Genomic DNA, 25,311 nt, shown 5'->3' with positions numbered 1-25,311 from the left:
AAACTCAGGTACATCATGTGTAACTTAAATGTGGAGTTTTTCTCCCCAGGCCTCCACTGAAAATGGGTTTTACCCAGTCAGACTTTTCCTAATCAACAAAGACAAATAAATAAATAATAAATATTTAAGGTCATTGTCTACATAAGTTTGTTCAGATATTGAATAAATAAAAAAGAGAACATAAAAAGCAAAATAGCAAAAACAAAAACAAGCAAATAACAAACAATCTTACCTGTATCTTTCCCTGCTTTCCTCTTTTCTCTTTCACGTCGCATTATGCTGTCTCTTAGCTTCTTCAGATTTTCCTGCATTCATGTAAAGGACAATTTCTTAAAATAATTTAGAAGTTGTTCACTGTCTTGTACTTAAAGTGACGTACATAACAATGCAAAAAAGAAAAACAGAAAAATCTCAAAATACATTAACATAACATACTTTCAGCTGAAAAAAAAATACTTTTGATTACATTTTAAAAGGTTCTAAATCACACATATCTATGGTATGTAAAACCTTACAAGAAGGATCAGCGAAAGTACAGTTGTGTAATTAGAACTTACCATAACAGTAGATTTTCAAATGATCACTGCTCCAGTAGCCTTAACTGTACAGCTTATATCCTGCAAAGGATATAACAGCCAGACACCTTCCATGAACCTAAACTGTCAAGCAGCTTGATCTGAGCTGACTAAAATACAAGTTTGGCCACAAAGCCCTTCAAAGCTTTCCTGTCAGCAGATATAGGGAGGCTGAGCCCTGAAAGGACAATGTTAGGAACAACAAAAAATAAATATCCACATCCTGGCATAAAAAAACACACAAAAAAGAAAGGGAGATGGAGGTCAAACATCTACTGTTATGGTAAATTCAACTTGCACAACTGTACTATGTTCATCATGTTGATCACTGCTGCAATGACTTAACTATATGGATACATTACCAAAGCTAACTACATTTAGGAGGTGGAAGGAGAAGATTCCAGGAGCCCCTGGAGAATGGGCCTAGAAAAGCTTGATCGGGACCTAGAGAAATAATCATGATTTCAGTGTTTTGTAAAAGTATGTACAGAGGACCAAGCAGCAGCTTCTATAATACGTCTAGAATCCAACCCTTTCCAAAATACCATAGATGAGGAGTGGGCTTTGACCTTGCCTGGAACAGATTTGTTATGGTGAGTAAAACAAAGAGTATTAGCCTTGGACAACCATTTGGAAATAGTTTTGACACAGGTTGCCCCTTTTTCCTACCGTCATAAGACATGAACAATTGATTCGATGAAATGAGTACTGGCAAGATATTATCTGAGTTGTCTGTGGACATCTAAGATATTCAGTATCCTTTCTACCTCATTTTTAGTTTCAGGAAAAAAAATTGGGAGATGGATAGTTTGGCTTAAAGGAAACTCTGATACCACTTTAGGCATAAAAGAAGGACTAGTTCTCAAAGAAACCCTGTCCCTATGGAAAATGAGATAGGGTTAACTCACCATAAGAGCTTGCAACTCAGATACCCTTCTTGTAGAGGTCAAAGCAATCACTAAAGTTGTTTTCCATGTTAGGAACCTCAAGTCAACCAGATTAGCTGGTTTAAATGGGCAAGTGTTAGCTTCTCTAACACAAAATTAAGATCTAAGGAGGGGCCACTGGTTTTCTTGGAAGCCTCTCAGGCAAAACCCCTTTCAAGAACAATTTGACGTGAGGCTACATTGAAAAAGGAGGATCCATGGGCAGACATGCTAAAATGGCCGATAAATGAACCTTGAGAAATGAATAAGAAAGGACATGGGATAGTTACTCACACAAATATTATAAAACCAGATAACAACTAGCCCTTAATAGGTGTTGGCTATGTTGTTGTCCCCAACTAAAAAACTTTTCCATTTGCTAAAATATAATTTGCTAGTAGAAGGCTTTCTTGCCTCCATTATTACCTGCTGCACGTCACCAGAAAAGAGATGCCTAAAAGTAATTAACTCTATTATCTAAGCAGTCAGTTGAAGATGATTGATGTCTGGGTGTATCAAACACCCTTGTTCATGTGTGAGTAGATCCAGTCTGTGAGGAAGCATGTTGTAATTGCCCCTTGCCATTTTCAAAAGATTGGAGAACCATGGTTATCTGGGCCAGAAGGCATTCACTGCAATGATCTTGGGGGATTCCTTCTGAATCTTCAGAAGTAACTGGATATTAGTGGAAAGGGTGGAAAAGCATACAGGAACATTTCTATCCAAAGAAAAGAAAAGGAATCCATCTTCCAGACTGTTGCATGGAATTCTGGAACAGAATATTGCCAGTTGATTTTTCAGAGAGGCGGCAAAGAGGTCTACTTAAGGAACACTCCACAGATGTTCTCTTGGAATCCCAGCTTGTGTAACAGATCTTTCACCCAAGAGAGAGTTTCCTGATACTTTGAAAAAGACTCTGCAAAGATAAGCAAGTATTCAAAATATGGAAAAAATCTGGATACTCTGTAGCCTGCAATGAACTATAACTGGAGCTAGACACTTTGTAAACATGCTTGGAGCAGCACATGCTCCAACAGATAAGGCAGAAAACTGATTATGAGATCCAAGCACACCAAATCTTAAGCAACGTCTAAAGTCTGAATGACTTGTGCAACAGAAGAAACTAAGTTATTTTAAACAGATTTTTTTCCTCACAAGAAGAAACTACTTATGAAACTTTCCTCATACTTTCACAATTTGTCAGAAAAACTTTAACATACGAGCCCAGCAATTAAAAAATCTGAAAATCAAAGTTGCAGAAGTATACACTTTTTTCCCATGCCTATCAATAATTCCCCATCCTTATCAGAAAGAGTAGGACTGAAATTAACTAAGTGCTTAGTGGCAGCGGGATCAACTAAGAATATAGCTGCTGGATCAGGTTTGGGAATAGTGTATAAAAATGTAAAATACTGAGGACTTTTATACAGCCTGTCTTTCTTTTTCGGCAGCTGTCTGATTATCAGGAAAATTGCAAGCAGTAACACACACACACACACACACACACACACACACACACACACACACACACACACACACACACGCACGCACCCTTAAGAGCAGAAAAAAAACAGGTGGACTGGATGTAGGTTCTGAAAAATCCTTCTGTAACAACTCATAGTATTTTCTGAGAGATTGAGAATTCCCATTGTTCTCTCACTGAAAACAGTGGCACATTCTAGCAATAGTCTCAGAGGAAGAGAAACCCCCAAAGGGAGAATCAGAAAATGAGTTCCTCTCTGAGTCTGAATCAGAAATCTGAGTAAAAAAAATGAATCTGTCCCTGCATTTTCCTGTTCAGATTCAGAATCTTGAATCTCTTCAAGAAAAGAAGAATCCTTTGTTTTCACCAGAAAGGACTTTATAAGAAGCTCAATTTATTCCTGAGACAGACCCAGTAAACTTCTACTACTTCTTCTCCAAAGAAATTTGATACAGGCTTGGTTTTCTTTTTCTTTTTGACAGGAAAAATGGGGCCAACTATGTTACTAATGACAGCATTCTCACACAACTGGGAAACCTTCCCTGTTCCCTCTCCCAGGACCAACAAGAGTGTCTATCTCTTGCCTTCTGAGGGGACTCCAACAGCTGCATAGAATGTGGTTAACCCCCGGCCTACAGTGGCTGTAGGTGCTAACATCAGAGGGATTCAGGGTGAAAGATGTCTGAGGTACAACAAATGGCAACAGCAGAGTCACCCACCTGCAGCTGAGGCAAATTGCTAGCCTGCTGTGGTGACAAAGTTAGCTTGCTTAACTTTTTCTTTTTGTAGCTGGAAGAAGGACTAGCCATGGGGCCAATAGTCTGTTCCATGGTCAAACTGAAAATAGTGCCAATTTCCCATGGAATACAAGCAGCAAATGCTGGTAAACACTCCCAGTCCACAAATATTACTTTGTTGGTGGAAAAGCACTTTAAAACATTATGTCAGCCCCACAAAAGGAAAAAAAAAACAATTTTGCCACAGAAAAAAATGTTTTCAATCACTTTACACTACTTTTAAATTGAGAAAAATGAGTGCTCCATTTAAAAGTATGTTACAGTCTCAAGAAAGTCTATTAAAAACAAGACTCATAGCTTTAGAATAATTTTCCTAAAAAGGAAAGTAATAAAACATCAACAAATGAAGAAAACAGAATTTTTTTTCACCAAAGGGAACTTATTGGCCTAGCAAAGGAAAGCACAAGCTGATTGTCGATCCTTGAAAGTCTCAGAGGAGCAATCTCTTTGGCAGCTGTAAAGCTCTTATGGGCTTTGCATCTAGACTATTCTTCTAGTCAGCTCAGCTTGAGTGGTATGACAGTTTGGGAGCATGGAAGGTCCTCTGAAGCTTTGAAAGCTGGCAGGCTGTTATATCCCCTGGCAGGATATAACCCATTTAGCTAAGGCTACTACAACAGTGGTTAATATGATAAACATCATGGGTTTTATTTGTACTCTGAGAGGGTTAGGAAAATGTGAAAAAAGTTATTTTTAGAATTTATATGTGTGATGTTAAAAAGGTGGAGGATTTAGACGTGAACATGATTATCTATGGTTATTATGGGAAAGGGGTCAAAATGCAGAAAGTATAGGTTGTGTGCTGTTTGGAGTTATTTGCAATATTTGGAAATCAAGACTAAAAAATTTTATATGATGTTGTTCTTCTTTCGGCTTTTCCCGGTTAGGGGTCACCACAGCAGAACTCCGGTCCGCTAATGATTGTCAGTAGATTTTTATGGTGACGAGGTGCCAGCTCGACGCCCAACCTTCAATGAAGGCACACCCATTTACACATGTCTTTTGAATGCCACTAGACCACGGGGAGGAGATGCAGACTCCACACAGAAGGAGCTCCAGCCAAGAATGGAACGAAAGAACCTCTTGCTGTGAGGCGATAAGATTTGGAATTTGGCAGAGAATGTCAAAAATATGTTTGTTGTTGTGGCAACAAGAGTGGGGGGATAATGCTGGACCAATTTAAGTTTTATTTGATTAAGTATATATATCTAAGTGGGTTAATTGAATTGTAAGAGCTTTGTGAAGGTGTAAATATTGTAAATAATGTAAATATTTATTTGTTAAAATGATTTAAAAAGATGTATATAATGTATATAGCATAATTAAAGGAACCCTGTTCTTTCTGATAAGTGCCATGGGACCTTTTACATCCCCCTGAACTACCATCAACTCAGGCAGATGGCACCTTGGTTTAATGTCTCATATACAGAATGGCACACTCAGAAGTGTGGCACGCCATTATGCTGCACTGAAGTGTCAGTATTGGAAATGTGATCCAACTACCTGGTGTGCAAATAGAGTCCATAGCCTTTTGTACCAAAGGCAAGTGTGCTACCTGTTGTGCTACTGAGGCTGCTTTGGTATGCTTACTAATGGAAGTTAGAATGACACCAGCAGTTTTCTGCAAAGTACTCACCTCAGACTAAACTTTAATAAAGTAAATGAAGCATTTCTTTATTTAGGAAAAGAGTAACAAATAACAGAAAACATTTCATTACTTAGGAAAAGTTAACAAATAACAAGATTTGAGGCATCTAGAATTTGACATTCAAGAACTGGCAACCACAGGTGTCAGATATTTCCACTGGTTAATTGGTAAAAGACAGCAGCTGTGCCCAAGCAGATTTTAACAAGACCGTCAGTGTACGTTCTTGTAAAACAGAATAAAAAGAATCAAAGTATCACCATGTCTGAAACTGTTGCAGTTAACTAGATTAGAAACCTGCTAAATTCATGTCCAACAATGTGATACCGACATGCAATACCAAATTACTAAATGCAGTAAGAGACTAATCATCTTCTGACACCAGCACTAACTCAACTGGGCCATCACACACTTGATTTTTTATTAAATTTAGACAGTTATGCTTCCTACCATCAACAACAGTATGCATAATGGAGTCTTGAACACTTTCTAACTCACTGTCCTCAGTCAGTAGTTTCATATGGTTATTAATCCTACACTGATGACAACAGGTGTAATACTCTGCCAGGCATTAGTATGTCTTCCTTGTGAGCTACTAATGAGCTCAGAAATGATGACAGAATGGTCTGGGACAGAACACTTATTGAAGCTGAAAATGTTATGTGGTGACTCATTGAATGAATCTGGAGTAAATGCATGTCTTTAAATGGAGAGTTGGCTTCCATGCTTCTGAGCAAATGTGCTATTGTAACTAAATAACTGATTAAAAAAATGAATTCATAGTATAAGCTGCCTGGCCTCACCATTGCAATTTCCTCCTCACAAGACTTGCAGCTTTGTTCTGTAGAGTAGCTGAAGTTGCTAGGTAAAATTGCTCTTTTATGTATTTCATGCTAAGATGTAAGTGGGCTAAGTGGCAACTGACAGAGCTTAACATATCTTTACAGTTATTTAACTACTATTAATGAGGTGTACAGCTGATAGTCATCATAAATAGTATGCATTTCCCTCTTTGCATAGCAAATAGGTTAGCTGTGAATTATAGCTGCTATGCCAAAATTTATGTGGCATGACATTCCCTGCAACTTCATTGACCACACTGTTCTGGATATACTGAACACCCAATCCTTTGCGTGTTTAAAAAGGCTACAGATTCCAGATACACACATAGCAGTCTAAGATTTTTGTCATGCATCTGCCCCTGAGATATACAAGCTGGTTTATTTGTAAATCATTCATATCACTAGCAGAGAGAGAATATACACAGCTCTTGCCATACCTCTCAATATCCAAGCATTAAAAATCATGGCACTGGCCTTTAAAAATCCTAAGAGAGGGTCAGAAAAAAAAGCACTGTCTTATTTTTACACTAGAAGGTTTTTGTATAGCAGACCTTATATTGTTAGAGGTACATATTCTTTCTATAGGCTTAGTTTCTTTATTTAATAAGATATGTACCCATATACAGTTCTGATTGTATGAGGAACATAGTAAATCTAGGAGAAGCAAGGCTAAATTTGATGGCCAAAATCATAGCACTATGCCTAAATTAGTTGAGAGAGGTATGGTTATTTTAATGCGCAAGAAATACAGTGCATAACCTCTCTGCTAATTAAAGGCATGATTCAGCCAAGCTACCCTACAAAAAAGTATCTGTTTTTACAATACAGCAAACATCAGACATAGGATAGCTGTAAAACTATTTGTTTCATGTATTATAATATATGAACAAAAATACCAGGCAAGTGATCACAGGGAATATACGATGCACAGCCAAATATACCTGTAAGCAGACATACATACTTAAAATATTTAAAATGGCTTCTTGAAATATACTGCACAATTTCAGACGTACTGTGGGTTCTATTACCATTTTGATTTTACATATGGTTAGTAACTTTCATGTACAACAAAAATGCTTGTTTCACTATGTTTTAAATTTATAGTGCAGAAGCAATGTGGGCAAGGTTGTGCCAATGAAGCTGCCTGCTTGTGTATTTGTGGTTAGCTATTATATTCCAAGGGAATTTTGGAGTGTACATACATATGGAAAAATGTTAAGCTAGATTTAATAATGCACATTAGTTATTTAAGTCCTACATAAAGATTTTTGCATTACAGCAGGAACATAGCTACACAAAGAAATTGGAAGAACTGGGTTTTAGTTATATCCGACTCTAAATCAGTTTCTTTTATTCCCACTGAGGAAAGCCTGTTGGCTGAAACCGGTCTGGGTGTTCATTATATTTAATAAAAGTTTATATACTTTACTTATCAGCTTTTTGGATGCTTTTTGATGCTTTACATTGAATTTGGTGCTGGCAATTTTTTGTCTACTTGAACTGCTTCCTGTCTTGCATCTGGATCTTACTTGCAGAGAAATTCTTCTTGGCCCTGACTCTAAATCAGCCACAAGTGGTGTCCCGCAAGGCTCAGTCCTGGGACCCCTACTGTACGGCATATACTTCTCAGAAGTACAGGCAAACACAGGAGGATTATGGCTAACCAAGTTCGCCAATGATTGCAAACTGGGAGCCATAACTGACTCTCCGGCTGACACGGACATCCTCCAAAAGGGCCTTACTGAGATGGACACCTGGTGTCAAAGTCATGGCTTCAAGCTAAATGCCAAAAAATGCATAGTCATCCCGTCTGACAAAAACAAAACACCCACGAATTACCACATAAGTGGCAGCCCCCTTAATACAGAAGAGGTAATAAGAAATCTGGGGACCCAGGTAGATAGTAATCTCTCCTTTGACAATCATATTGCCAAAGTAGTTAGGAAATCCTTCTATGTGGCCCATCTAATTACTAAAGGGTTCGCATCTAGAAATAAAGAGGTTATAGTGCCCCTCTACTCGTCACTCATCAGTCCCATCATAGAGTACAATGCCCCATTTGGGATGTACCTCACAAGACATTTCCAACAGCTGGAGAGACCACAAAAGTACCTCACCAAGAGGATTACTGGCCTCAGACATATGTCCTATGTAGCCCGACTGAAAAAACTCCGGCTGTACTCAGTGGCATATCGCTTACTCAGAGGTGATCTCTGCCTGACTTACAAAGCCATGTCCAACTCAGAATTGATGGACATGCTCCACCTAAAGAAATCCAAGTCACTGTGAGCCACATGCTCTAGTGAGCTAAACCTCACCACAACAATAAATAGAACATGCTGGAGGGATAGATTCCTGTCACAGAGACTCCCCATGCTTTGGAACAAAATTCCAAACTACATTAGGCAGAGCCCATCACTAACACTCTTCAACAGAAGCCTTGACGAGTGGATGGGTAACAGAAAATACACCCCTGGGATCACTTCATTAGCTCTGCTTGACAGAGGATCAGTTAACTAATCAATGGGGTGGCGAAAGCCGACACACTCAGGCTAGGGTTATAAATGCCCTAGTACCTACCTATGAACCTGTAATAAATTGTATTATTATATTTTGTTGCCTTTACAACTGAAATACTATAGCACTGAAACAAGGTAACCAGATTAACAAATATGTCAGGGTCAGCATAAATACACTTCCTGATAACAAACATGTCTCAGACAACAAATCTGTCTTAATGGAAACTGCCTTAATATTTCCATTTCTTTGCAATATACTCCCAAAATGTTTTCCTTTCTCTTGCAGTTTGTACTTTTGCTAACCAGTTAAACAGCTGCCCAGAGCAGATAGCCTGACCATATAAATGTCTCTGCTCAGTATACTTCATCTGCTGTTACGTTTCTCCCCAGCTCCAAAAACAACTAAATCATGCATAATGATTTGTTACACAGTAACTTCAATAGTTTCTCCATTGCTCTGATTGACTGCTTCACTTTCTGGATTACCTATCACCAAAAGCAGTTTCAGTCTCAGTATCAGCACTTTGTCCCCCATTATTTTTGGCTTTGTCCAGAATTCTTGAGTAAAAGAGTTGAAAGTTATTCTGTCGATTCATCATCTGGTTCATATGCCTCAATCATTTGCAAGAATTCTGTCTCAAAACCTCCTTTCCCCATTACCATAACTTTAATTGTGTTTGCAGGTGTATCTCTATTTAATGAATTTGCCATTTCTCCAACATTCTGCCTCACAGTGCATTCAGTATTCTCTTCCATCTTTCCTCGGGTTTTAACCCTGTGGCACCACTTACAGGAAAACAGAAGGAGAAGTTCTCTGATACCCTGGCCAAGTCTTCCTAGTCAATAGGAATACCACCCTGGGACTCCCCTGAAAAGGATGTCCTGTTGGCCTAATGGGACTAAGCAGTTCAACAAAAGGTAAATAAACAAAAAAAAAGTAGCAAAATGTGGATCACTATTCCACCTCTCTTACTCTTTCATAATATTCCTGAACAACCTGTCTCTTAATGTCTTTGTTCTACCCTTCTTGCCACTGGAGCATGCTTTTGTGATACCGGCAATGTCCATTTCCCCTCCTGTATCACTGCCTGCAGCTACTCCATTTTACCTGTCCAGACTCCTTGCACTGGAAAAAGATTTATTTTATTTATTTTACAGGAAGGCTGGCTGAACCACTAAGACCTCTTTTCAGATCTTATTAAAATAAAATTATCCAAAAGCAACCCATAAGACACAGAACATATAGCAATATGATATGACAGTTTAAGCAGAAGAGCGATGTTAAGCTCAGCTTAATAGAATTCTGTAGGAACTAGGACTTGATACCACTTACAATAACAATCCTCAATTATAAACCAAATGTGTTTGAATGCATGGAGGACTGGAGGAAGACAGAAAAGGAGAGATGGAAGAGAAGAAATTAGCTGATGAAACCAGTGGAAATGCAATCATTTTGTTGCCAATGCACCCTACTTATGCTCTGAGTCACCATCATTTGTTTTTCTGTTATTGTCTTTGTTATTTTTTCATTGCTTTCTACTGTCTGAATTTTCATCCACACTTTTCTGTATCTGTGACACCCTCTTCATTCGCAGTTTAAAGATAAAATCATTCAGATGTAGCTTTACAAGCCTGTTCTGAGTAATGCTACCACTTCTGGTCTAAGATGGAGTCTGTTCCTGGCACAGAACTGCTTCCAGTGACAAATCTCCTTCCATTCCCCATCCCGAGCCTATTCCCATTGTCTGTTGTCACATCTAGTTATTATACCCCAATCCTATCCTCCTCAGCATACTGGATGCTGGCACAGGTAACTTCTGAGAATGCTACCTCAGACGTTCTGTCCTGGCATCTTTCTGCCACCCCCTTGGCCCAACTTGCTACTATTGCAATTGCCTCACCTGAGAGATCATTGGTGCCTACATGTACCACAGTATACTTGTGCCCCTCCTCACTGATGATGATTTTTGTCTCCTCTTCCCAAGCCTACTAAGTCTAAACCCTGAGACTGGTTTCAGTATGTAATCTGGTTTCCATTGTGTCTTGCCAAGACTATTAATCATCTTAGTGACCATATCTCCAAAAGAAGGCTCTCTCCTAACACTAGTATTTTCTTACTTTACTTTGTGCCCCATGCTTCTAGCCCTCTGTGACACTCCAGCACTGTCCCAGTAATCAAGGAGCCTCAATCCTCACCACTAGCAACAGTGGGGGACATACACACTGAGAGGATGACAACTACACACACAGTAAAATGCAATTTCCCTTAAGAACACACAGAGACCACAGTCAGTCTGGGGCTGGTTTTTACCTCTTTCTCCAGATCCCCAATAAGACTCCTCATTGGCACAGCTACAGGGTTGAGATCTCAGCTGAGTGGTTAAGCCAAGAGCTCCAGCACCCTCTCTGTCCAACCAGTGCTTCATGTCCCTGCCCAAGTAGCTGACACACACACACACTTTGATTTACACACACACACACACACACACACACACACACACACACACACACACACACACACACACACACACACACACACACACCTGGGAAAGGCTGGCACAGGTTTACTAGCTATGCCCCCTTCTGCCCAGACTATAAGGCAGTTTTTACTGCCACCAGCCACTACTTATCAGCTACTTTAAGGCCCTTAGCAAATGGTGTCCAATCTTACTGTGTAATGTTACTATTAATCCAAATGGTAGTTTGACCAAGAGCAAGACTATTAGGAATGGCCTGCACAGTGTCACCAAACAGATATGCAAGTTCTCTAAGAGCTTAAATATCTCTAAACATACCAGCCACAATTGAAAGGTTTAAATATATTTCATAATAAATAATAAAAGAATAAGAAAATACTAAATAATCACAGTTACTTCAGAGTTCAAAATCGCAGGAAATACTTAAACAACATTGCAGGACAGTCTCAAATAAATACAGAAAACATCTAAGTTATACTTCGCTATATTCCTGTCTGAATCTAAGAGAAATTACTGTAACCTAGACTTACTTACTCATAGCAAGGCAAGACAGATGTGGTGAGTGGGTTTCCCAGCTGATGTTGCCAGGTGAAAGACAAAATACAAAATGCTCAGTTTCTCTCTCTTAGAGAGTTCTAAAATTAATATTTCAAATATTACTGTTGGGATACTAGCAGCATAACATCACTTCTTGTCATCTTACTATTCCAGGTGAAACCCCCACTGCACCTGGTAGCATTTAGCATCACTCTGTGAAAATACCTAAACAAGGACTTCCACCATTTGTCTTAGATCTAAGGGAAGTAATAAAATGATTTACATTCCTCCACATTTAAAAGGCAATAAAAACTTCTAGTTATAGACATTATGTCTCCTATTGCACTGAAAATGAAAGATAACATCTCTTTTTATGGCCCAGCAATAAAGTACTTCAATCTCAACTATTCTTCTGAAGTTTTGCAAGTTAATCTCATGTTTCAGTCTCCCCTGTTAAAATATATATGTAAACAGTTACAATAGTGCATACATATTTCTGCTCAGTACTAAAATCTCTCTTCAGCTCACATCTGTACAATATGACATACAGTTCTAATACATTTTTAACACAGGCATATGAATCATGTTGATATTTACAAATGGCACACAGCCACTTACAAAATTCCAGACAGATGGGCTGGCAGTATCTCCTTCTGTCACATTTCTATATAAATAATATTAATATTCACAAACAACATAATTATTTACAAAATTCCAGATAGCTGGGCTGGCAGTATTTCCTTTTGTGACACCCTCTATCTGTAACCCCTTCACCTAAATAACCGCTACTTGTCCCTCTTCCCCTCTCTTTGCTGGTTATCGCACAATCTGTAATTCATCTGTCCCTTTCCCATCACTGCTGCACTCTACATACAAGCCCCATCCTCCGGTATCTCCCTTTCACTCTCTGTCCCTCTCATCTGGCTGAGTGATCCTTCTTGCCCATTTCCATCCTGTTCTCAGTTTCTCTTTCATTAATTTTACTTCTATCTGTACCTGTTCGTCAACCTTGGGGTTCTTCTCCTTGTTTATCCTTTATTGCTGCACCTCTCTCTTTTATCTGTTCACCTTTCTCTGTATCACATATCTCCCTTTCACTGGTCACCTTACTCTGTACCACATCTCTCCCTTTACGTGTTCACCTTACTCTGTACCACACCTCTCCCTTTACCTGGTCACCTTACTCTGTACCACATATCTCTCCCTTTACCTGTTTACCTTACTCTGTACCACATCTCTCCCTCTGCCTGATCACCTTACTCTGTACCACACCAGTTGACTGTACTCCTCAAATGATCTCCTTTCTTGTGTTGTCCTTTTGTCCTAAGTCTTTCTAACCCTACCCTTTCCCACCTCACCTTGTCCAGTGGCCTTCTGCTGCCTACAACCAAATCCTTACTCTGCCAGATCAAAGCTCCTTCAACCAAGCAGCTACCCCCACTTGCTGAACAAATAACTTATGACTCTGACTCTTCTCACCCATCCCATCATGTTCCTTTCTTGCTGCCCTTTCTTTGTCCAGAGTGATTTTAATCATGAGGTGGGCTTGAAAGATCAACTGTAAATCACCAAAGTTAGTGCTATGCATTAAACTCGTTCATTGCATAATGTTTTGTGCAAACTCTATTTTTGATCATAGAGTTTTCAATGAGCTATTCCTTTTGACATTTATACTGAATGGGCACACACATTCTCTTCCTGAGGAGAAATTCCCAGCCTCATACATACCGCGCAGAAAAACATTGACACTGGCATGATGTAACAGGAACACTATATTTTGTTGTGCAGTCTTTGTTAGACATTTCAAGTGTTGTGAATGCTTGGCTAAAGTCTTGGATTACTTACATACCAGTATTTTTGTTATTCGTTTGTTACAGATACTGTGTTTTGAATTTGAGTCTATGAGGAAAGTAAGGGAGAGTTTATTTATTTTTTTTCTTAACTCCAACAATGTGAGTCCCGAAGTTAATATATTTAGAGAGCAAGAACACAGGGTTAAAGCTCCAACATTGAGAGGTAAAAGTCCTCCCTGCAAATGCTGCTATTATTTGAATGTTTTGCAGCCTTTTGTTTCATGATATGCATGTTTGATTGTGTAGTTTAGGTACTTAACTTAAGATCTTTATTTTGTGCCATGATTAAGCAGGACTCACTATTTCATTATGAGCCCACTTTAATTGCTCATTTATTTTCTAAAAATGTATAGCCCCAACATTTCAGCAAAACTGGGCAAGAACTGACAGCAACTCTTCTCTTGCTCTTATTTGTTTGCCACTGATTACATAGTTTCATCTCCTTAGGTCATAACTTTCAACTTCTTTGCTCAAGAGTTCTGGATAGTGTGTGTGTGTGTGTGTGTGTGTGTGTGTGTGTGTGTGTGTGTGTGTGTGTGTGTGTGTGTGTGTGTGGACGGGGGGGGGCAGACGGACAACTTGTAAATGTTACTCATTCACTTAAAAAATTAAGAGAACAACACATTTTGCATCAAAGTGCATTTTTGAGAGTAAGAAGAAAATGGAATTGTAATGGCTGGCATTATAATTGTAATCCACACTGATTTATCAGAAAATCAAATATTTTACAAGGGACAGTGCAAAAATACGAAACAAAATCAGGGACAGTTGAGAGGTATGCCTTAGGCAAGACATTCCTTCTCCTACAGTTTCTGAGAGTTCAGTTTCAGCTTTTAGTCATTTATCAGTATTTTATCCCATTACTGTAGTTCTTTGAAACTGCCTGTTTGAAATAACCATTCACATTCTTTTTTCCTCCACTTGTAAAATAGAAAGGATATCTGACAAGAAATGAGAACACTTTTTTGCATCACTATGTCAAAACTTCTTTAATAACTACCATCACAGCAGTACAGAATGACTTATTTATTTTATATTTATTTAACATTTGTTGACCGGGAAAGTCTGACTAGGTTCCACAGAGACTGTTTTCAGCAGAGGCCCGAGGAGAAATGCTCCAGATGCATGTCTTTGGAATGTGGAAGGAAGCCGGAGTACTCGGAGGAAACCCACGTGAACACAGGGAGAACATGTAAACTCCACACAGAAGGCACCCCAGCTGAGAATCAAACCAGAGAACCTCTTGCTGTGAGGCGACAATGTTAACTGCTGCACCACTGCGCTGCCCTTACATGAATTAACCAGCAGCACTTAGCGGTAGCGTTGTTGTCTCACAGCAAGAGGTATTCCTGTTCGATTCTCGGCTGGAGTGCCTTGTGTGTGGAGTCTGCATGTCCTCCCCGCGGACGAGTGGCCTCCGAAAGACATGCGTGAATGGGTGTGCCTTCGCTGAAGGTTGGGCATCTGGCTGGCAACTCGGCACCATAAAAATCGACTGCCAATCATTAGCGGACCGGAGTTCCGCTGTGGCGACCCCTAACCGGGAAAAGCCAAAAAGACAAACAACAACTTACCAACTATAAAATGATGCTGCTCTGATTTACTCAGAAGGAGGAAGCAAAAATAACTCAAACTGTTTTTTTGTGACCCAGCATAAGATAAGCATTTCATTATGTTGCAATATTTCAGGTGCACTCCCTGCTCTTACCAAAAGGTGCCCTTATTCGCTGATATTAAGGCCAGTCAAAAAGCCCGACTAGAAAATGATTATGCAGGCTCAGTAAAATGGATAGTTTTACAAGCCTTAATACACTGCTTATCCAACACTGACATACTATACTTTGTTGTGCTTATATGAAAAAAAAAATCTGTTTTTACATCTAGCCCTCTGAATACAGCACACTGTCATTTAATTATGTAGCGCACTCCTTTCTGTCTGTAAATATTTAAATAAGGATTTTTGAAGTACATTTACAGTTGTAACTACCTGAATAAATATAATTTGTATTTTTTAAACTTACTACTTATTTTTGATATATATTATATACATCAGACACACATACCCACACACAAACACACAGTATCCACTCATTTGGGTAAAACTGTTTCACTAAAAAGAGGAACTGAGGCCCTCAATCTGATTGAAGATCTGGCAATTCCTTTACTTATTCATTTATTGTGAAAGGTGCAGGGCAGATTAAAAACAGTGGTATTAAGTAGTTTCTTTTTACCCCCTTGTGTGATCTTTAGAGTCAGTATATTTAAAGATGCAATAATGTCAGGGTACAGGGGGGTTGTCACCTTGCAAAAGAAGCAGCTGTATTTCTTTGTTTACTTATGGTTCATTTGGTCTTCTTGGCACTTTTTTCATTGGAATGGCCTCTGACGAAAGTGCTTTTCACTGTATGTGTACATATACGCACATGCACACACTCAAGCACAACACATCTTACAATGCCTACTAACATTCTATCCAGACTGGTAGTCCATCTTACACCAACTGTTGATGCTCAGTTTTCTGTAACCTTCAGTAAGATAAAGCAGGTGCTAATAAATGAATGAAAAAATGAAAGAGAAATTAAGTAAACGTAGGAAGGTTATCTGCCCTTTACCTGCTGGAATCGGAATGAATCACTCCTTCTCTTCTGATTAAACTGCCATTCCTTGAACTGCTGGGTAGCATCTTCTACAGTGATAAATCCAAGCTTTACTTGTTCCTGCAGTGTGATTAACTGGCGCTGACCAGGTGTCTTCATTCCAGCGAATGGGTCATAAAGAGAACTTTGAGGCCTGTCTCTTACAATCTCGGAACCTATTGCTGTTAAAAAATAATAACAAAGATATAAGATATGTCACTTCCCCTTTTTAGTTCTGCCTGCACTATGCTCTCTTTAAGGAATCATCTACTACTAATGAAATATTATTAATAATGTTAATAATGCTATAACATAACATAATCTTTAAAATGGGAGATATGCTGCATTTATAAAGATGCTTCTATGGTCAGTAAAGTACAAGCTTGTCACAAGTAAAAGACAGTAGTGTGCCGTTATTACCTAATTCCAACTTTATCTGAATCCTTCCTTACTTTGTTGTCATCCATACCTCTCAGCTTTCCAGATTTTTACAGAATGTCCAGATTATTGCCTCATATTATTGGTCTGTTCCTTATAAAATGTATGATTTCCTGGTAAATCATTGGGGAACGAAGTCACTAAATAATGACAGACATTTGAGTTTAGGATTTCATATCCTTCAGAAAATACATGTTAACTCAAAACCTGTTATTCCAGCAAGATTATAAGTTTATAAAAGCAATATTTAAAATCTGTCCATATTTTGGGGGGTCTATATTAGAACATCGAAGTTTCAAAACTTTGAATGTTCTAATATTGACCCCTAACCAGCGAAAGCTGAAAACATCGGACCTACAGAACAGCAAATATTTTCCAAAACACATACATACAACACAAGCACACCAAAAAAACAGCAATCCACACACATACACCTAAAATCTTACACCTAACCCTACACTAAACTATACACACACCACTAACTATCCACTTACCTTAACCCAAACCCTAACCCTAAGGTCCGCACTATCACACACTCACCTCACCCGAGCCCTAACCCTAACTCACCTACCCTGCCCTAACCCTCATGTCCACACAATCGCACACTTACCTGGCCCGTGCACTAACCCTAACTCACCTAACCCACCCTAACCCTCACATCCACACAATCGCACACATACCTAAGCCGCGCCCTAACCCTAACTCACCTAACCCGCCCTAACCCTCACGTCCACACAATCGCACACATACCTAACCCGCACCCTAACTAACCTAAGCCACACTCAATCGCACACTTACCTGAACCCGACCCATAACTTTCCACCACAGTGCTGAAAATACCAAAGCAACAGAAACGGACAACCAAATTCTTTCCCTAGGAAAAAATTTGGTTTTCTGTTGCTTCGATAGTTTCAGCTTTTGCTGAATAGGGGTCGATATTAGAACATTTGAAGTTTTGAAACTTCAGTGTTCTAATATAGACCTATTTTTGGGCCCCCCTATTATTTTTGGCTATGTCCAGATTTATTGTGCCAACAGGTGTGCTGTCATCTGTTTCTAGCTTTCCACATTGACACCTTATAAATCATTTGAGTGAGCAGATTTTATGAAAGGTACACATAAACACACAAAAGTGAGTCACAATACTGATGTTCAAATTCCACTAATATTAATAATGGCTTTCTACAACTTGGAAATAGCCATCTGTTGAAAACTACATCCACAACACTATTAATGATAAATAATGGGACTTACAGATTTCACAGTTTTTCAGTTTATTTTAATAATAATTCACAATATTTAGTCGCTAGTTTCTTTTACTTTTGCCTTCAGGATTTTTCAAGCATGTTGTAAGTAGTGTATATAGTTATATTTTACTATTTTGTAAATCTTGAATCAATTCCTGTTTGCTGACTGCCAAGGACATAGCAAGGCATGCACCATGAATGCAATGGTATACTGTTTGCCATGTTTGCTAGCTTATTTTAGTTTTATCCCATATAATGTAAAACATATTCTTCTGTTTTATTTTTGATACTGTAGTCTTTGCTATATTTTCATGCTGCTCAATTGGAGTAGAGTGGCAATTCAGTGGAAAGAATAGTTGTGAAAAATCGTACCATGACCATAGATGACCTTCTCTTTTATGTTGCAGTATTCTTAACATGGGGGATTCACTGCCTAAGGCGGTCCTGACGTTTGGCCAGTACACAAAAAACTTAATCCACAGAAAGGTATGTGGGAAATCGTACGCAGGCCATCTACCAGCGTAGGCCATAAAAGTGATGTCTGTATGTACCATCTTCAGAACTGAATGCCCCAGTAATAATACCAGCCTAAGGAACAAAGGAAGTAACACAGATCCAAAGAAAAAAACAAAAAAAAAAAACGGGTGAAGGTGGGAGGGATAGAATACTGCAACATAGAAAAGGACATCTATGGTTATGTTAAGATTTTACACAAATATTCTATGTCCTTCTATTCTTATGTTGCAGTATTCTTAACATGAGGGAGAGTACCAAAGCTCATGAGGAAAAAAAAGGGAGAGGGAAGGAGCAGAGACATTTTGTAAAAAAAAAAAAAAAAAAACATGGAAAATGGCTTTAGCAAAGCCAGCTCCAGATTTGGACGTGCCATCCAGTTTATAATGTTTGGTGAAGGTATGAACAGAAGACCAGGTAGCTGCCTCTAAGATGGTGTTAGCATCCAAACCTTTGAAAAAAGCATATGAAAAAGCCACCACTCTCGTAGAATGAGTCTTAACAGGAGTAGAAAGGCTCTTACCATGAAACACATAACAAAAGGATATAGCTTTAGAAATCAAGGTGGAAATAGTCTGCTTGGAAATAGGCATTCCCAGAACCCTGGGATGAAAAGAAACAAAAAGCTGATCAAATCCTAATAGCCTTAGTTTTATCAAAGTAAACTGAGTTGTCTATGCACATCCAAAGTGTAAAGAACTGTCTCACTAGATGATTGTGTAGAGGGGGAAAAATGAGCAAATTAATAGATTGGTTAAGTGACAGCTCATTCACAACCTTTGGCATAAAAGAAGGGTTAGTACGCAAGAAAACCCTATCCTTTTGGAAAACCAGGAAGTGGGGGGTAAACCATCAAGGCTTGAAGTTCAAACACCCTCCTGGCTGAAGTGATGTCTAATAATAGCACAGTGTTCAAAGTACAGTGTTGTAGGGAAGATGTAGCTGCAGGTTCAAATGGAGCCACAGTGAGTTTTTCCAAGACAAAATTGAGATCTCAAGGAGGAGTAAAAAACTTCCTATGAGGTCGGATGTGAAGTATTCCATTAAGGAAGGGTTTAAATTCCAGTCTAGAGGCCAAAGGAGGAGACAATGGCACACAAGCAGAAATGACTGATAGATAAGCTTTCACAGAGGAATAATCCAACCCAACTTTTAGCAATTCACACAAGTAAAATAAAACCAGAGGTACATCCACAGAAAGTGGGTCCAGATTTACCAGAAAGACATGGATGGAAAACATCTTCCATGTGGATAAGTAAGATTTCCCAGTACAGGGTTTTCTGGCCTCCTGCAGAACCCTGAGCATGTCCTCTGAAAAGAGGTGCCTGAAAGGAATCAGAAGCTTATCACCCACAGTGTCATTTGTAGAGTTGACAGGTGTGTGTGTAAGAGAGCTCCCTTGTCTTGTGTGACAAGATCCACCCTGAGAGGTAACTTGTGATGACTGCCCTTGGCTACATGCAGAAGAAGAGGGAACCAATGCTGTCTTGGCTAAAAGGGAGTCACCATCAAGATTTTTGGTTTATCCTGCTAAATTTTTAGTAGACATTTCTGAATAAGAGGGAAGGGAGGGGTGCACACAGAAACATCCCCTTCCATGAGAAAGAAACAGCATCCACCTTCCACACCGGAGGATCTGGAACTCTGGCACTGGCACAAAAGTTTGGAAGTTGTCTGTTCAAAGGGGAGGCAAAGAGATTTACTTGAGGAATACCCCACCAGTGGAGAATGTCCAGAAACACATCCCTGTGGAGCATCCATTTGTGGGATTGAGTCATGGATCTGCTCAGAGTGTCTGCCACTACATTCTGATTGGAGGAGATGTACACTGCCTGTAGGGAGACCTGGTACTGAGTTGCCAGTTCCCAGGGCATGAAGGCTAGCCTGTACAGAAGGTATGATTTTGCCCCCTCTGTTTGTTCACATACCAAAGAACGCTGGTGTGGTCTGTAAAGAGTTTTAGAGGGCTTGGATGAAAGAGAGAGTGAAAGGTCTGCAGAGCCAATAGCAGGACTCTCATCTCTTTTATGTTTATGTGCTCCTTCCTTTGAGAAAGGGACCAAAGTCCTTGAACCTTCCAGAAAGCAAAGGCTGCCCCCAATCTATGTCTGAAGTGTCTGTGAAGAATTCCTGAATAGGAAAAGGAGGATGCAGAGGAAGGACTGGGTTCTTGTTGCATGGACAAAACTTCATCAGTTTCAGCTAACAGAATATTCAGATGTAACCAAATATATTTACAAGACAGCTGCAAAATTCAACTTATATTTTAACGTTTACCTTTTGCATTCCCTAATCACCTCAAAAATGGCAATCGCTGCTGTAACATAACTTCAGAAAAATCATGAACCACATAAAATTATAAATAGGTCATCTAGCTATAGCTAATTTCTTTTCTGGTTGCAACATTTGCCATAAAGCTTGCTCCTTCTTGTACATATTTAACAAAAATTAGTCTTGGCTTTCAGTATTTCTATTCAGATCAAGTCAATGGCAAATGCATTTATTTTTTAAACCCCAAAGATTTTTTTTTTTTCAAAAGCAGTCCTGGCTTTAATCTAATCCTGTAAATCCAGTCCTTCTTTCACACCGAACAGTCTCAAATTCTTTCTGCATGACTTAGCTTCCATCAAGTTCAATTCTTCATAGGTAGTTATTAAGCATGCAGTCAGTGACACCATTAACAAGCCTAGCCCAAATTTCCAATTGCCCCCATACCTCTCAAGTGTCCAGATTTTCGCAGAATGTCCAGAATTTTGCCACATATTTTTAGTCTGTTTCTTTTAAAATTTGTGGCTATCTAGCAAATGAGTGAGAATTTAATTCGGCAAGAAATAGACAATTGAGTTTCAGCCTTCATATCCTTCAGAAAATGCACGGTAACACAAAACCCTTTATTTTAGCAGTTTTCTAAGTTTATAAAACCAATATTTAAAACTTGTCCCTATTTTTGGGCCTTTGTCCCCTCATTAATGCTGGCTTTGTCCAGATTTCTTTTGCTAAGAGGTTGAGACGTATGATGCCCCAAAGCACAGTGTGGTCAAGTGACTTGATCATTGTTATATAACAGAAAAATGAAGGCTGAGGTAATCAAACCCTGTACCACAGGAAGTATCTTATTAACAGCTCATAACCTTAACCTTCTTCTCTAATTGCCAGACAGATTTATAAATCTAATCAACATTTTATTTTATCAGCATCACAGAAAAACTCAGTCATTTCCAAATGTTTATACATCTAGGCAATAGTCCTTTTTACTGCCACAAATCCTGTTTCATATCCTCCAGCATACTACTAACTTCTTTAAGCTTCAGTAAGAGCAGCCTCTTGGTGTCCCTGTCACAAATGTTTGTCTGAGCCAGCACCTCTCACTCATCTTCATCAACATCATCATCATCAAGCATACATTCCTCCAAAATAAAATTTCTTCTGCAATCATTCTAGTGTTGACATTTGCATAGTATACCTATATCAAACTTGCTTTGACTAATGCAGTTAAACTCAAAATGAGCCTTTATCTTTTATGCACAGAGTCATCTAAGGAGACAACTGTCCACGTGAAGTACAATAGGTTTTCCTCTCACACCACCTTTATTTTATATGGTTGGAAGCATCAACTTCACTATCAGTTTCTTAAGTATTTAAGGGCAGGCTGCAAGTCCCTGTTATTGGCAACTGTCAAAGAAATTGTACCTTCTTCCTTGTATTCTGCCAAATCTATTCTTTTTTTTCCAAAATCTAGGTTCAAAGGCAATTACAAGGACTGTGGTACACAAACCAACAAGAAGGCAAGCCAGAACACTAAGTAGAAAAAAACGTGTTAGCTATCCTGATCCAAGAGAGCTATAAATAAAATTATAGAGACAATTGTGTGAATACTGATTCAATTATCAAGTTTGGATTTATAGGTGGTTAAGGTGTCACTTTATTCAATGTGCAACTGCAATCTCTTTCATAGATAGTGAAATCATTGGGTTAGATACCTAACAGGAAAGCAGTTCCTCTTTATTTACCAGATGAGGTTATGTTCTTTCATAAAGATATGTGTAGAACCAATGGCTTTACAGAGTTGAAAGAGGGTCAGTACGGTAGGAACATTAATAGCAGAGAAGGTCAGGCAAATATCATCACACAAGAACATGTATGATATGGAATATAATGAGATGGTTTCTGTTCAGGTAGATCAGAAAGCTAAGAATAGTAATGCTCTTTGTTAGGAATATTCACATTCTTTAGAGTTGAGTAAGGTATTTGCAGAGGTAAATGTCAAAGAGTGCGTTGTATTCAGTGATGGGTCTAATGAAGGATGTCTAAAGAGTAACTAGGACCATTCTGGACCTAAAAGCTATTGATACTAGAGATTAACTGTGCTATGTGAAATTAGTTTCTCACTAAGATAGACAAGTAGTGGTCAAAGGATATTCTTAATCAGTGAAGGTGCTCAATTCTCTATTCACTGTGCCAGTTTTAACTTGTTGCTTTCTACAAGAGTATAGTCATTAGGAAAGCATAGTGCCTGTGTATCCTGTAAGGATATACTCGACTTAACAAGAGACTTCCCTGTACTCCTGAAATGAGTATGCTCATCACTGCTTTCAAAGTTTAATTTCTAAAGTCCTGGTAAAGGTACATATATAAAACTTATAGACATTTAGAAGCTGACATGATTTCCTAAGCATGACACTGATATGGTCAGCATGGGATGTCTAAAGCTGGAGTTATTAAAGAGCATTTGCAAAAAAAGTTATGAAAAATAGAATTCTTCCTTGTTTACATTAATAATGCAAATGTAGAGTATTAAAGTAGCAGGTGTTGGTAAAAAATGAGATTAAAATATGGTTATATATATATGTAAAGACATTCTGAGAAATAAATGCTCTTTTGGTATAGCAGTTATGACTACTACCTATATTTTCATAATTACATTAATTTCATAAAGCTATATGACCTACAGGTGAACAAATAGTGCCATGTTATACAAAATAATTAAGGCTCATAATGTTGCCAGCAGAACAAACTATCTAACACAGATGGTTTGTAGATTCATATTGTTATGAAATATTGTGAAAGTATTTATGCATAATTCGCACAGATGTGGCAATATCACAAAATAGCAGTATGCAATCCCCTCGTCATACATCATTGGAAAGCTAATGAACAGGTGAATAATTCCCTCAGTGATATCTTGGATGTATCTTGCACACTTACAGACATATAACACTCTGTTTGACCACAGCATTAGCATTTTTTGGCAAACAAAATATGTTTTTTCATAAACAGGCAGTATAAAATCAGCATCTTCAGACAGACCTTTGATACTAACACCAATGTATACAGTCTACTGACTTCCTAAAAGCTATGATATTTTACAGTTTTGTAACTTGCACTATTTATTAGCTATCAGAAATATAATGAAATGTGTTTTCAGTAGATGATTTTAAGAAATGCTTTCAGGAAGCAAGTGGTTTCCTGGCTTAGAAGATATCAGGAAGCAAAGGGGTTAATTGGCCTCCTGCAGTTCAGGATTGAATGAGTAAAGGAGAGGACTCTTACATGATATGACCATGGAAGAATTATGTTCCCAAATAAAACAGCACTATTCTTTTTTGGCACTGAAGCTGAGGCAACATTTGTTACACCATGTACTGGTGTTGTCTGGCCCTTGTTGGAGTATTGTCAACAAACCTCTAAATGCCTTAGGCCTTTGACTTAATTTTCACATCACAGAAATAGATGCTAAGGAGGAGCTAACTACTGAGCCATGAGGAAGACTGATAGTTGCACTTTTTTTAGGAAACATGCACTAGCAACCTGACTATATATGTTTTCTCAGTAAGACAATTAACTATCCAGCAGAAGATCTACGGGTTTATGTTTAAGTTGGTAAGCTTATCAAGAATACATGCATGGTGAATGCTTTGGCCAGATTCTGGCAGACAGTGTTGATGGACTAATCCTTGTCCATGTCCTCAGTAAAAGTTTACTGGATTTAGTAGACATAATTACCTTTTACAAAGCCCAGTATATTTGGCTCAGGGGAATGATAAGTCTTATATTTAATTATTTATGACTTTGGTGATGATGTGTTCCATAAACTTATAAATTAATCTAGTGAGCCTTATTGGTCTATAATTAACTGGACCTATACTGGAGCTACCCACATGTATCATTGTAGCAGTTCTCCAAGTATCTAGAATATAACTCATAGAGGGGCTAAATTTAAACAGGGTTCAGGGGGGATTGGTGAAGTTATACTTCACACTCAGCAAAAGGTAGCCAGGGATACTATCAGGACCCATGGAATTGGAGCTGTTGGTTGCAGACATTCCTGGTGGGACCTTGTCTAGAGGTATCCTGGGAGGACAGTGGAGTACATCTACAAGGTGAAATTTGCACTGATTCTGTAAGCTGGGATGTTGGTAACTGTTTCAAGGTCAGGATAAGTGGTGTCACAACATATCAACATGGAGTACTACTGAGATATTACCGTTAAGTTTTCTAATGCAGCAAAATAAGGTAGTATGGTGTTCTTTAGTACATGTAGTGACTCTGAGTTCAAAGCTAGCGTTACTCACTGTAATGGTACACTTGAAGATTTTGTGAGCAGGGTGAAGGTCACTCTGGCTTTGGTGGTATACAGAACTTATTATAGATATCAAATAGTTTTTTTCCTCTGGTTTTATAGTTTATGTGAAAATTCTACTGTGCAGATTTATTCTTGAAGTAACTGGATTCTTTTTCATGAAAATGGTCAGGATTTTTCTGAAAGGCTGCTTTCCCTTTTTCCATTTTTGTGTTTTCAGATTTAGAAAATACTTCTTAGCCA

General features: G+C 38.6%; 1 protein-coding gene across 1 annotated transcript in view; it reads right to left on the bottom strand.

Annotated features, from left to right (window-relative positions):
- PIK3AP1 (phosphoinositide-3-kinase adaptor protein 1) overlaps nt 1–25,311 on the bottom strand; it is a 1,872,143-nt gene that overhangs the window by 418,140 nt on the left and 1,428,692 nt on the right. Inside the window, exons 12-13 of the mRNA XM_044056574.1 lie at nt 16,267–16,472; nt 233–305 (exon numbers count right to left, since the gene is read on the bottom strand). Coding sequence (XP_043912509.1) covers nt 233–305; nt 16,267–16,472 — 279 coding nt within the window. The remainder of the gene's footprint in view (nt 1–232; nt 306–16,266; nt 16,473–25,311) is intronic.

The sequence above is a fragment of the Protopterus annectens genome, chromosome 14.part0 (genome assembly GCF_019279795.1).
Source record: "Protopterus annectens isolate FY-2018-M chromosome 14.part0, PAN1.0, whole genome shotgun sequence".
In the NCBI taxonomy this organism is placed as follows: Eukaryota; Metazoa; Chordata; order Ceratodontiformes; family Protopteridae; genus Protopterus; species Protopterus annectens.
This window is presented reverse-complemented; position numbering and strand designations above follow the sequence as displayed.